Source organism: Lycorma delicatula, chromosome 7 (genome assembly GCF_047948215.1).
Source record: "Lycorma delicatula isolate Av1 chromosome 7, ASM4794821v1, whole genome shotgun sequence".
In the NCBI taxonomy this organism is placed as follows: Eukaryota; Metazoa; Arthropoda; class Insecta; order Hemiptera; family Fulgoridae; genus Lycorma; species Lycorma delicatula.
Genome location: NC_134461.1, coordinates 79,863,845 through 79,879,371, shown reverse-complemented (window position 1 = coordinate 79,879,371; position 15,527 = coordinate 79,863,845). Strand labels below are relative to the sequence as shown.

The following is a 15,527-nucleotide window of genomic DNA, read 5'->3' as shown; positions in this document are numbered from 1 at the left end:
AAATTTTTGGTTCTCAATAAGATAATTTTTTTTGTGTTTCAGGAGTGACTGGTCAGAATGGAGTGAATGTAGCGCTGAATGTGGATACGGTACAAAATTTAGAGAGCGAAAGTGCTTTCATCCAGATGGTTCTTGTGATGGGCAATATAGAGAAATAGATGCGTGTAATATGCACAGCTGTCCAGGTAAACTTTTTTCTACTTATTTAGCATTGAATTCTGAAGGAAATTATAATTCTCATACTATAAAAAGTATGTATAAGTAGGGTATCTATTTAATGTACTCATAAAAAGAAGTGTTGTATTAGGATTAGTTCAGTACGTACATTATGAGTAGATCTTTTCTGGTTTAACATTTTTTAAACAAGTAAGTTTATATCTTTATTTTCGGATTAGTAAAAATTGATGATTTTATTTAAATATCTTTAATACAGTAAAAGATTTGACATAACATATAAAAATAAATTTTAATATAAATCCTGAGTTAATCCAGCTTGTAAGTTAAATTTCATATTTTGAAGAGTTTGTCAAAGAATTGACGATAGATTGATTCACTTTGTATTAATTGAGTTTAGATTATTTTAGAGATTGTATTAGTATGTATATGTATTACTTCTGAGCTGTGATAACAAGTATAATACATCATTGTAAATATATAGCATATGTATACATGAATATGTGAGAGTCTGTTCATCATTGTTATTTTTCTTTTTTAAACTAATGAGAATGTAATTTAAATTTTTAATTTAAACATTTTAATTGTAATCATCAATTGTCCTAAATATTATTAACACATAAACTTTTTCCATCTATTTAATATATAATAATAGCAAAGCAATACTATGAGTCAACAAATGATCTCTTTCCCAGATATTTGTATTTTCAACTATTTGAGATCCCCTTAGTCCAAAAATACTTAAATCTTGATTACAGAATTCTGTATATATACTGCCCACTACTGTCTTCATAATTCAGGTATGGCTTAATCTACAATCATGAAATTTGATGTGATAGTTTTTAATTGGAAAGATTAATTCAATTTTATATTTAAGTTGGAAGGAGGGTGAACAGATGTGGAGAAGGTGTTATACCTTAAAAGAAGTTGGATTTCATTAAAATTTTATTTTACTTTTAGTATATTAAAAAATGATGTATCACTGGAAAATCCTTGAAAAAAAATGATAAAAAGTTTCTTCCACACCTCATTTGATTTTTATAAATTTTCCTTTACTTTATAAAATGTATAATTATAAATTTTTCAAATTATCAGCTTCATTTTTGTTTTTACCTCTCTAAATACAATATTTTGAAGCTAAAAAGAGTTTTCAAAATTTACTTAAAGTTGAATAGAGTAAAAAGGTGATCCCACTTTTAAAAATAAAAGTTACAAAATTTTTCTTTTACTTTTTGCAGTTTCAATCTAAAATTTTAATTTTTGTTAAAAATGAGGTATTATCAGGGTAGAAATAGCTTTTGACCTTCATCACATCATAAAGAAAAAAAAGAAAAAATAAGTTTAATGTTCAAATAGCTCAAAATTTCATTTGAAGTACTTTTAATTATATTTTATGATGCTCTATGAGATACAACTTTAGCCTAGGATTGAATTTATTGTAATTTTTTACAATTTTTCATTGGTTTAACAAATTTTTTCTAAATTTATATATATATTTTTTTTTAAAGAATAAATCATACAGGAACACCAATTTTGTAATTGGAAGTGGTTAAACCTTAAGCTCTCATCAAATAGGGATTGATTTGTTGATTAATATCAAGATAAGTATAAAACGTACAAGATTTGATAAAAAAATACATGGAATTTTTTAATTTCCCAAGGTGTATAAGTACAATTGTTATAATTTTTGTTGTTGTTTCCTGTGTATGTTTACATTAGTAGCCATATTGGATGCTGAGGTTATTGTTTGCTGTCGAAAAGGTTACATGTGTTTTGGTATGCTAAGCGGTTTTTAACTTGTGGAAAAATGGAACAAAGAATTTTCATTAAATTTTGCTTTAAAAATGGAATAAAGTGCAGCACCCCATCAGAAATGTTGAATGTTGCTTTTGGTGATTCTTCTATGAATAAAACAAGCATTTACAAGTGGTACAAACATTTCCAAGAGGGCAGTGAAGACGTTGAAGTTGATGAGCGCCTAGACATCTCAGCACATCAACATCCAATGACAATGTTGAAAAAGTGAAGAAAATGATTATGGACAATCACCGAATCACTATCACAGAGTCAATAAGGATTACTACCTGAAGTTCTACGCCATTTGTGTGAAGCAATCCAATGAAAACGCCTGGCGAATTTGTGGTGAAACAATTCATGGTAATTGCACCACGATAATGTACCTGCTTGATTGTAAATTTTTGGCCAAAACAACACCATTATGATGCCTTACCTTCTGTATTTGCCAGAGATGCCCCCTGTGACGTCTTCTTATTCCTCAATCTGAAAAGAACAATGAAAGATGACATTTTACCAACTTTGAAGAAATAAAAACAGAATCACTGAAGGCACTAAACACCATACCAGACACTGTGTTCCAGAAGTTCTTCAAGATTGAAAAAAACACTGGCACAAATTTATTATATCTGAAAAGGAGCAATTTTAAGGTGACAAAATCAATATTGATAAATGAATAAAATTTTTTGAAAAAACTAAAATTATGCGTATTTTTTTTATTCAACTTTGTTATGTGGTTATTCTACAATATTTCTGTAAGTTTATTTCTGAAAGTAAAGGAACAGGAACATTACCTAATGTAGATTTCATTTTTGACTGCTAGACTTTTCAATTCGGTATTATAATAATATATTATTGTATTTAATGCTAGCAGTTTATCAGTTTACATAGCTGCCAAAGAGTGCAGTTAGGTCTCAGTCACTGTTACCATAAAAGTGACTGAGACCTAATAGAACCTTACTCCTCAGAAAGCAAATATATTATTGTTTAGATCTTGAAACATTAGAAAATTTGTAAATTGACTGGAGATTTTAAATAGAGTGAAAAGTAAATTGGTTCTTAATGGAACGAAATAATATGGACAAACAACAATACAGCAAACCCAAACTCATGTTCAGAAAAATTTTAACAGTCAGAAGAATTTTTTAAAAATTATTGTTAATTAAAATTATAACTTTTTATATTTGCTGGTATTCTGATAATAGTTTTATATTTTTCAGTTGATGGAAGTTGGTCTGAGTGGGGAGAGTGGAGGCCATGTTCTGTTTCATGTGGAAGAGGAACAAAACAAAGAATCAGAATATGTAATCAACCAAAATTTGGTGGTAAACAATGTGATGGTGACAATTTGGTTGTAAGTAAACTATTTTTTTTTGTAATTTCTCCATAACCTCAATTAATTTTTAGTGTGTTTTTTTTCTTTAAATTTCAAATCAATTTGATGAGGTTTCTTGCCCTAAATGTTCACTGCTCACATCACACTCTAATGGGAAAATTTAGTATTAAATTTTATTAATTACTAATATCACTTTTCTGTCATCGAAAATGATATGTCCTACCTTGTCTATTAATGGAGGTGATTATGATAATTCTGAATCTTTGCTGTACAATTGAAATGCTGTAAATATTATATCATAAACTTTGTTTTTAATCTTTTAATTGTCTATACTTTTTGCTATCAGAAGCTCTCTAAAATCACTTGAGCATTAGATCATGCAACACTTTTCTTGTGTTTTGAGAATTCCTGTTTGAATTTAATAGCTTCATTAGAAAAAATAATTTTATGTTTTTGTCAAAATGCTGGAAACTAAAATTGTTTTGACATTTTGATGAATATTTACTCACATTGCTTGCTCCTAGTTGTTCATTCAGAAAAAAATAATTAATAGATCTTTGTTATTCAGTCTTGGATAACAGTACTAGAGGATATAATTTAATGTATCTAGTGGGTTGTTTTATTACCCTACTAATATCAGAAAATGGAAAAATGTATGTAAGCAAAATTAAATTTACATATGTATATATACATATATATGTATGTATATATAAATATATATATATACACACACACTTATTATGGAGCTTTATATGTAACGAATTCATTTCCATTTTTCTTTCCTTATGCTCTTTCTTGATGTTTTTATCTTTCATACTTCATTAAATGGTAACATTGCCCATGACTTGGTCGGCTCAGAACTAGAGGAGTGTACCTCCAATTTGTTTATTTTACAGGAGAAAATAAAGGTAGAAAGCTAACTGTCTCTAACTGCCCGTCAGACAGTGAAAAAACGATTTTTATCAATTTTCAGACCGATTTTTTATGTCTAAAAATATTTTTTTTAGTTGTGTATGAAGAACAAAAACATGAATAAAGATCAGTAGGAAAAAAAGTGCAAATGACCTTGTTACATATATTTTCTACATCAATAGGCCTTTAAATTGCTAACATAATTTTTTGCCCCATTCCCTCCAATCTGTGGTGACAAAAAATGTTATTTTAATAAAAAAAAATTAATTTATCTTAAATTTAAATCCAAGAATGAAAAATGTATGTTGTTACATAGGATTTAGCTATTCAGAACCACATTCATCTGATGATAAATAAACTATAATTTATACAGAGAAAAACATATTAGACTTTGCGTGTCTATGTCTCTCCTAATTTCAGTTGTAGCCAGCATCATAACTCCAAGAAATGATTTAAAAAATAGATGGAGCTAATTATGCTAGTATGCCAGAAAGAACATAGAAAATTATATTGATTTATGCCAAAAATTGAAAATCACATTTTTGAAAATATGTTTCTCCGGTTTGATCCAACAACTTAAAAGGACTGTTTGTTGAGAACATAGTTGAATACACTACTGTGCACCTTGATGTTTATATATTACTATAATTGTTAAAAATATTATTAATGTATTTCTATTTAATAGAAAATCATTTTGTTTTTGTAGATATCAGAGTGCCGAATGCCTAGATGTCATAAAGATATACCAAAAAGGGCAAATATTAGAGTTAAAGGTAAACTGAATGGGGAACGTATAAAAAATACTGAAATATCAGCTGAAGTAAAACATATTAGAGGAAAAAGGGTTGTGACTGCTACAACAGATGATTTGCTTAAAAAACAGGTCAGTATAATATTTAACATATGACATGAAAAATATATTGGCAATTTTTTATGTTATTCAAACATTTGTTGTAAAGTATGCATTGTTTATCCACCATCAGAGTCCAGCACAATATTAGTGGCAACATGCGCTGTTTCACTTTGCCCTATCCTCCTAAAGCATCAAATTTGACAATAGTGGGCTCAATCCTTATTTGGATGCCGACAATATTACCTCTAATCGTACTGTCATTAAACTCTACAAAGACCATTTGTGGGGGCTCACCGGGCTCAAGCTGATCTTGGCATAGCACAGGCCACTTGATCTTTTTGTGTATATCAGTTAATTTTTGTTCTGGTTTGATTCCATGTGATTTTTTTTTTGTCGGGCAAAGAACGCTTTTGCATTATCATCACCCGGAACAAACATAATACAATATTGTATTTTTCTTTTGTAATACAATATTACAAAAGAAAAAATATTTCAATAATTATTAAATAGTGAGATACAGATGCATGGCCTTAAGGAACAATAAGATATTCGACAGCATCATCGTATTGTTTCCTAGAATATCTTGGATGTTAGCTCTTAATTCAAATTTACGATGTAGTGTCGCATAACATCCACATTCCATTCGATGTAGTGCAGTCGCAATGAGCACAAAGGGGTGCATCTATATGCGTCATCAGATACCCATGAGTAAGCCTAGTGTGCCCTACTCGTAATCAGCAGATAATAATCTCCTCTCGACAGTTATTTCTGCATGAGGACCTCCATGGTGATATAGTGTTCTTAATTTGGCAAAGTTTATTGTTGGTAGCATCCCATTTATTTTGCCAGCCACATGAACTACCCTCTTCAGGAAACAGACAAGATCATTAGAAGCAACACAATTGGTAAAGGTAGGCTGCAAACAAGCTACTTTTGCCGCACTATCTGCACGCTCATTGCTTGAAATTCCTATGTGGCTGGGAATCCAGCAGAATCTCACTGTTGTATTACACCTGGTCATTTGAGAAACAGCAGACTGAATCTCACATACAACAGGGCATCTGGAGTAAACATCACTAATCCCCTGTAAGGCATTCATGGAATCCAAGTAAATAAGTACATGTTGAAATGTTGGGCTATTTATTCTTAAGGCCTTATTAATAGCAAAAAGCTCTACAATTAAAATAATGTTTAAATATAAGCTAATTAAATATTTTATATATATATATATATATATATATATTATAATAATAATAGCTAATATTTAAATATAAGCTGACGGCCCTTACTTTATGAATATTATTATCATAATTATATTATTTTCTCTATTAGTAACTACATATCAAATGTAATTAACATTATATTTATACCACAACCAATCATTTTATATATATATATATATATATATATATATATATATATATATATACATACACATGTGTGTGTGTTTTACATATGAGAATTTACAAAGAAAAGAGCAATTTTTTTCTCTACCATGATAAAAACACACTTAGTTCTTAATAAAATAAAAAAGAGAACTTTTTTTAATTTGGTTTGAATTAGATTTTTTCAAAGACAAAATTTTAATAGTTTATTCTCAGTTATATTTTTTCATTAACCAAACTATAACTTTGAAAATAATTATTATAATAATGAACATGCTTAACTGAAGAAAATAGATAAATGCATTTATCAAGAAAAGTTAATGAATATCAAATTAAGTTTTGGACCAGATAAACTATTTGTGTTGGTATAGCTGATCATTATCATTTACTTAATCACATAACTGAACTGTTACTCTGATAAAAGAGAGTTCTAAAAAATATAATATGTATTACTCTATAAGAGGTCTTTATTGTGAAGGTTTTATGTTGCTGATAAATTTAGTGTATCATGGGCGGATCTTGGCACCTAAAAGTGCTATTTTTTTAAAATTAAGATTGTCTTATTCCAAAATAAATGTGTTAGTGGTTATAAAAAAAGAATATATAAGTAACATAAAGATGGATATGGAGCAAGCCACTCTAATTTTATTATAAAATGATTCTCTACTTTACTTTCTGATCTATTTCAAAATATGAATTTAACTTCTGTTCTTTTAAAACTCATATTAATTTAACTTTAAATGTTTTTTTTTTTTTTTGGCTTTAACTGCTGTTCTTTTTCAAAATTGACTTTAATCTCATTATAAAAAAATTTCCCTATCTTAACTTCTGATTTATTTCTAAGTTTGACATTAACTCCTGATCTGCTTCAAAACTTGTAGCTGCTTTTAATTGACCGAAGCTCATTAAAACATTTGGTTAATAGTACCGGTATTTTCACTTAATTACATTCAAAACAATTTTTTATCATAATCAACCTTAACTGATATTATAGTTTTGTTATATACTATTCTATATTTATATCTAATAGGGAAGAGTGTATATTGGAGGGAGATATTTAAAATATTAGAGGTACAACCTGTACAAGAATTTTTTGGAAGGAGAATTTTTTGAAAATAGTGAATGATTGCCACTCCTTTGATTTATTTCTCACGGAACAAGATTAGCATGGCATAAAAGAACTGGTAACATTGTTTAAATAAAATTTTAATAACTATATTAATAATTAAAATAAGATCTTTGTTTGGCAAAAAATCTGCAAAATAATAAAAAAAAAGAATCATTTATAAATTCAAAAATATATGCCTATCAATGTCAGTAATGGAATTATTCTTGTCTGCACCTACAAGTTAAAACTATAATCATTAGTCTATTAAATGATTATTGTTTACTTACTGATTGCTAAATTTTCTGTATGTTAATGTTGTATTCTTTATGTTGACCCCAATCTGAATTTTTTTTAATAACCAAGGCCAACCAGTTTTTTCTTCCTTTGGAATTCATTATAATCAAACAAATACTCAGCACTGCAAGTTGTTTTTGGTGATTTTCTTCAATAAGTACTTTGTAATTGTTTTTAATTATTCGGTCTATTGCCTTTTTGTGCAGGATTTCATTAATTTCACTACTTTGTTTCTTCTTAACTTCTATAATAAATGAAATGTGTTTGCGAATTCTGTGTCCAAGTGCCTTTTGACACCATCAACCTTTTTTGCTGCCTGGGAATGCACTTGGAATTTACAAATGAGAAATGAAAATACAGAAATGAAAGCATCTTTGTTCTGGGATTATAGGTTGACTAAGAATAAATTTGAGAGTTATAAAAAAATTTTTTAATATTTTAATTACAATTCAATTTTGAAATATCATATATTTGCATGATCCAAGAATCCTTCAACTTGAACTGATGTTAAACACTTCTCTGTAACATTATCTTCATTTCTTTATTTATTTTCATATTTGAAAATTTAGGTGTATGATTACCTTCCTCATCACATTTGTAAATTACATACCCCTATTGCAACAAAAAGGTAAAGATTAATTGATTTATATCACATTTAACAGCATCTATACAATATTGAGGGTTACTGGGTCCAAGATTCTACAGATACTAAATTTAAAAAAGTATGTATTTATGATTTAGATTTAATAGATGATTATTAAAATGGGTAAGGAATTTATACAAAAATATGGTTAAAGAAATCAAGATGATAACATTTTAAGTAAATTATGTTCTTTAACTACAAATGACAGTTGTCCAGTTAATCCTGATATATTTGAAAGTGATGAAATAAAGTATGAACTTAAGTAAATATAAATGTGGTAAAATTACATTTCCACATCCCATGCACAAGCTGTAAGCTAAATAATATCACTGCTTATGCAGTGATATCAAGCAGAAAAAAAATATTTTAAAAAAATGGTAAAATATGTAGGGAACAGTTCAGAAAGGCAGATAGATCTTTAATTAATAATTTAAAAACAGAATGTTGCAATAAAAATTTGCATGCAGAAGATTGCAAATGATTAAATATAAAATATGACAAACAGTTCAAAATCCTTGCAAGAAAGTAGTATGATCATGATTCTTATTGCTATATCTTCTAATAACAAGTATAATGCTTATTTTACTTAAGATGAACCACATTTTTGTAATTCTCAAATATGTAAAACAATTTATGATTTAAAAAAAATGGAGACGGTCATTAAAAGTGTTCAACTATGACTAATTATGCGCATAAAAGATCTAAATCACCTAAATAAAAAATTAACATTTTAAAGACTTCTTTGAAAAGTATAAAGATATAATTGTAATGATAATTATTATAGCTAGTTGTTTTCTAATTCGTTTGGTTAAAATCATTGTCATTGTTTTGTAAGTCATGTTGAAATAAAAAAATTATTATAAATGTTAATAATTAGCCTTTGATGCGTGCATAGGCGCATCTTGGCTGCCCTTGCCCCTTTGGGGCTTGGACCAACTTTGCCTGAATTCATTTAAGCATTTGCTCATAAAACACTGCTAAACAGAAACATCTATCCATCCCAAAATCTCCTTACAAACTCATTAACAATCAGTACAATACAAAATCTCCCATAAACTTTAACAATCAAATAACAATAAACCCCAACAACCTTATTCAGCTTTCATCTTTATCCCATCATCAACATAGAAAACGAAATGGACATCAGTATACAATATTACAATAGTACTTTCAAGAACTCTTGTAGACTTATCTGGAAAGAAAAGTAATCATTTTGTAAAAATATTTGTATCAGGATTAAAATCCAATAAACCAAAATCATTTTTCAAAACCTTACTATAGCACATTGATCCGAAATGTTATTTGTGCAGCAAATCTTACCCAAAGTTAGTAGAAAATTGTCAGGTTAGTATAGAAACAAATATCAGTTGAGTCAGTGAAAGAAACGCCAGCTAGTGTAGTAGCGCCAAAATAAAATCAATTGAGTCATTGTCTCATCATAGTTGAGTCAGTGCTGAAACTGATCAGTCATAGAGCAATTGCCAGTCATGTTAATTGAAAAGTTACTCATAAAAATTGATCAGATACCTAAATCAAAATAGAATCAAAAATAGAATAAAACACAAATACACACCTTCAACTTTACAATTGTCAATCTGGAAGTCATTTCATGGTTGTGCATTCATTAAACAAAATCGGATTGCAGCTCTAACTTTAGAATATAAAGTGCCAATGAAATTCAGTCAATTGCAATATGAAATTAATTCTAAAACAATACAAATTAGCTAAACCAAACCAGTTAAATCCTTACCACAAATTCCCAGCTTGTAATGCAGTGCCAAACGTTTTACATATGACAGGAATACACAACAATGCTGAACAGGAATACTCGGCGGCAACTTAACAACAACATGTTCATCAACCACTCCTTTCTCATTACAAAAACATTTTAAAAAACTTTAATTTTCCATTTGTAACATAAACTTTCATGAAAACTTTCTCCAAAAACATTTTACACCAAATTCCAGAAATTATCTTTACAGTGCTGGAAACTTACAACCTTCTAAGGCAGCAATTCAAACCACTCACCAAACAGTTACATGTTCGTGCCTCCTTCATATAACTTTCTCAACACTAAACTGTATCCTCATCGCCGAAAACTTTGGCCTGAATGATACCCTTGGCCTGGTTGATACAAAAAAACAACCCAAAACCTGACAACTGACTCAGGACTTATTATATAATATACATATAATAATAATGTTTAAAAAATAACAGATAAAAATCAAATAAATTCTTTCAAAAATTTGCTTTAGTAAAGTTACTGGTTTAATTCTTCGTGTGACTGTAATTTCTAAAAAGAATGAGAAGACTTTTTTTTATCAAATCTGCTTCTTTTTTATTCGTACAATATTCTAAAAGATTACTGTAAACCTGTTTTTTAAGAGAGTACTTATTTTTGGAAGTGACTTTCACTATATAAATTGAGTAGTAAAAATCCAGGATTGTAGTTGCATAATTTTTCTTTAATTTAAAGAAAAAACAGACCAATAATTTATTTCGTAAACTTTCCAAATTAAAAAAAAAAATATTTATATTTGCATAGTAATAGGTAGTCTAAAAAGTATTGAGCCTTTTGCGCTTGAGATAGCGTTAATGTATTCTGGCAAAGATCGAGGAAGACCGGCATGTAAGCAGTCATGACATTGGCAGTGACCTAAACATCATCACCAAATATTTGGAGAAAAACTAGTTATAAAACAAAGCTTGACATTTGGATGCTACGTGATCTGACTCAGAAAAATTTACTTGATCGAATTTCTGTCTGCAAATCTCTACTGAAACGTAACAAACTGAGCCATTTTTGAAGCGATTGATCATGACTAATGTAAAGTGATTAACCTATGACAACTATTTGTGAAATAGATCTTGGTCAAAGTGAAGAGGAGCTCCACAGCCTGTGGCAAAGCCTACACTGACACCCAGGAAGGTTATGCTGTGCATTTGGTGGGATTGGAAGGATATTGTGTATATGAGCTGTTGCCGCCAGGCAGGATGATAAACTCAAACCTGCACTGTCAACAATTAGTGCGATTGAACCCAGCAGTTCAAAAGAAACTGACTGGTCAACAGAAAGAGTGTCATATGCCACGCTCACATCAGACCACATACATCTTTAATAACCCGTCAGAAATTGAGAGAACTTGACTGGGAGGTTTTAATGTGTCCACCATACAGCATGAACCTAGCACTCTTAGACTATCGTTTGTTTTGGTCTCTGTAGAACTCCATGAATGGTGTTAAATTACTTTAAAAAAAAACCAATGTCACAATTTCTTGACCAGAAATCATAGAAGGTCATTGAAAAAAATAATGCAACTATGGTCTCAATGTTATTTTCCAATAACAGTAAATGTATTTCCAATTTTGGCCTCCAAAGGCTCAATACTTTTCCAGACAACTTAATATAACAGTTGTTTTATTATTTTGTACAAACAGCTTCATTTTTACATTGCTCGTACAACTTTATCTAAATCAAGCCAAACTTAATTTTTTTTTCGACGTTAAACTATATCCTTATGGCTGAAGATAATTTTGCTCTGAATGATACCCTTAAACCTAACTACTACAAAAGAAATCAACCCCCATCTCAGATCTCAACTCTTGACAACAAACTCAGGACTTTTATTACAATGTAGATTAACATTTATTTGACTAAAAAGCAAATTTAGAAATAGATCAGAAGTTAAAGTCAAAAATGTTTTAAAGTAAATTTTATGTGAGTTTTTAAAAGAACTTAAGTCTAATTTAGAAATAGATCAGAAAGTAAAGTGGGTAAATTTTTTATACTGAAATTAAAGTGGCTTGCTTCATACCAATCCATATACCACTCATGCACATACATACACACACACACACACATATATATATATATATATATACATTAAAATTTATCATTTATTTTAATAAACCTAACTTATTATTGGGAAAATAATTCAAGTTAAGATCTTATTGTTGATCTTCTTTGCTTACAAAGAATAAATTATTTTTAACAAATTTTCAATCTGTTTTTTGTACACATTGAATTATCCAGAGTTCAGAAAAACTACATAAAATCATACTTTTGTCTTTTTATCCCTAGCATTAAAAAAGATTCTGCTACCTTTTGTTGCTAAATAAAAAGATCTGCTATAATAATCAACTGTTGTTGAAAATCAGCAGATCTGTATTTTTTAAAGGACTTGATTTTACAAGGAAAAAATTGTTTAAAAAGTATGAAAGGAATTCTCTCAATACTGACTTTTGAAACACTTTTCTTTGAGTTGAAATATTGTGTTAATGCAAACTGTAATAGTGTTTTATATTGTAATTACATTATAAAATATGTTATCTTTATTTCTGTAATTCATTGCAGGCTGGATGGTTTCCATATTTAACTTTCTTAATGCCATCTGTAAATTGGAACCTTGCTGAAGAAGATGGTTCTACAAACAATGGTTACACATTAACTGATGGAAACTTTGAGCAAGAATCTAGATTTAAGTTTGCGACTGGTTAGTTTTTTTTTTTTTGGTCACAAGATTTTATTTTAAATGGTAACATGAATGCCTATCTTGTTTAATATGAAATTTTAATAGTTACTATTTTCTGTGTTATTCAGTTATAAATGTTGTGCAAATGTTTTCCAGGTTTGAATTTCAACATATGTTCTAGGGATACTAAATAGTGCTATAAACAAAACCAGAATCCACTTTAGGATATATAATATAAATAGGAAAAATAATTACTTTACCATTCATTGTTAAAAAACAAATATTTAATATTATGATGACATTTTACTGCAGAAATAGGTTTTAATCTGTATTTATACTAAGAAACATAGTTAAAAGTCAAATGTAAAACAGAATAACAATTTTGTAATGTATTAATCTGTATGGACTGTAATTTATATCCGAAGCTCATAGACTGATTCATATGATATTTTAGAAGTTTCTAGATATCTGGTGTACAGTTTTATTGATTTAGGCCCTTGTTTGATCAGTGACTATATTTAGCTTTTTAAATTCTAGATTGCCACGTCAAGGGTTGTTATTTTATTTGAACCCACCTGTGGAATGGTGGACATTAGTATTAAAATGTAACTGGTCTGGTCAGATATTGAACTATCTTTTCCGTATGACTACTGTTCATTCATCACTCAGACTAACACTACAAAAATATAAAAAGATATTAATCATTTTTTGAGTAGTGTAAGGAAGGCATTGAAGCTTAACAGTTGCCTTCCAGTGTAAAAGGTTGACAGATATTTTAATATTGTTAGCTCATTGATACAATACTGGTTCTCCTGGTGATCAATCTGTTGTTGGGTTCTAATTAATACCACATCTTGGCCTGGTAATCAAGAAATTAATAAGCTAGAAGTTTACTCACTGCATGAAGAAGCGGCACAACTATTGGCCCTGATATAATAAAGTTGCACATGAATGTAGATGTTTTTCAAATATCACACCAGTCAGTCAAACAGATTGACTGAAACAAGTTTAGATAAATAGTAAATTGACCAGCAAAAGTATTGCTGAAAATGGGAATGTTGAGCTGAACAAATCTGAAAAAAGGTTTTATTAGTAGCTTAAATTAATTAATAGATTAACTGACTAATTTTTTTATTACCAGTTGAGCTTCCATTACAGTTAAGCTCATCAGCTTATCTTATCCTTATGTATGCATTCATTAAAAAAGCTTCAGTAAAAAAAAAATTATGTTAGTTGCTATACATATACATTTCTGAAAGTAAATATTTTTATTTTTTCCAAAATAGTAATTTTTAACTGTGTATTTTAATTTTTTGTCATGGACTAATAGGTCATGAACTAATAGTTGATTCAAAAGGAAGAGGAGTGAACCCTGTTAATGGATCGCTTGAAGTTGACATTGAAGTTATTGGTGAAATACCGCTGGCTCAGCCTAAATCATCAGTTTACATTGAACCATTTACAGGTAAATAATACTAAATTTACTTTTTAAATGTTCGCTAAATTAAAATATACTAATAGTTAGTTAATAATAGAATACACCTTCATGAATTATTAATAATAATTGGCCAAAAACTTTTGTAAAACATTTTCTTGTAGTATTAAAAATAGTTCTACTTGAATCATATCTTACTGTAATTGTTTAAATAATTTTCTAATCAGACTTTTCACTAACATTTAAATTGTTTTTTTTCTAGAGGATTTTGTCCAGACAGATAAGAATAAGTTATTTGCAGCATCAGATTCATCTCTTGATGTGGATGGTGAGCATGTTCCTTTCTCTTGGAATAAAACTGTCATGTATAACACTGAATTGGGAACAATGCCGTATGTATAAATTTGTGATTATTATGTTATTCTCCTTGAAATTATTGTATCCTCAATGCACTTGAAAGTCTTTATTATTTGAGATCAATCAGGTAACAAGAATTGAAAGTGTGCTGCATGCAGTTCAATAGCAATAATGACTATACGGCTGGAAATTTGTATTTTTAGCCTGCGTTTCTTTCTGATTTTTTAGTCCTGAATCCTCTAAACAAATTGTCCACCAGTCTATATAAAATTTACTTACTGTTACTCTTTACTTTGGTTAGATCAAAGAACAAAAGGTTTAATAAATAAAAATAGATAATTTAAAAAAAAATTAAAATATTTAATTTTTCTTTGCAAGAAAATATGAAATGACTGCCACCTATGAACAGTATTTTCCTGCAAGTAGTGGAACTAATTACTCCAAGAGATTGATCAATTTTACTAGAACAATTGATCTTCAATATGTGAAATAACTAATGTCATTAAACAAGTGAATTAGAAACTCAAGTAAATCATAATGAAATAGCTGATATGTAAATATTTTAAGTTGTATTGCTCTTTCACTTGGTTACTCTGTTTTCAAAGAACACTGTTTAATCTGTTTAATGCGACTACTGCTTTAGATTTGTAATAGTTTTTAATTACACAGTTTGATTCTTTTTAGGGCTAAACACTCAGTAGTATTCTTGCATTACAATAAATAAAAAGCTGACAACAAAGTTGTAAAACTTTCCTGGCACTGGT

At 28.8% G+C, this 15,527-nt stretch overlaps 1 protein-coding gene across 4 annotated transcripts in view; it reads left to right on the top strand.

Moving 5' to 3' along the window:
- LOC142328475 (hemicentin-1-like) overlaps positions 1–15,527 on the top strand; it is a 187,151-nt gene that overhangs the window by 149,823 nt on the left and 21,801 nt on the right. For 3 of the 4 annotated variants that reach the window (XM_075372293.1, XM_075372292.1, XM_075372290.1), the window contains exons 45-50: positions 43–185; positions 3,189–3,322; positions 4,923–5,099; positions 12,854–12,992; positions 14,302–14,436; positions 14,669–14,798. In XM_075372293.1, coding sequence (XP_075228408.1) covers positions 43–185; positions 3,189–3,322; positions 4,923–5,099; positions 12,854–12,992; positions 14,302–14,436; positions 14,669–14,798 — 858 coding nt within the window. Of the gene's footprint in view, positions 1–42; positions 186–3,188; positions 3,323–4,922; positions 5,100–7,484; positions 7,623–12,853; positions 12,993–14,301; positions 14,437–14,668; positions 14,799–15,527 lie in introns of those variants that run through there. The other variant, XM_075372294.1, reaches the window with a different exon arrangement.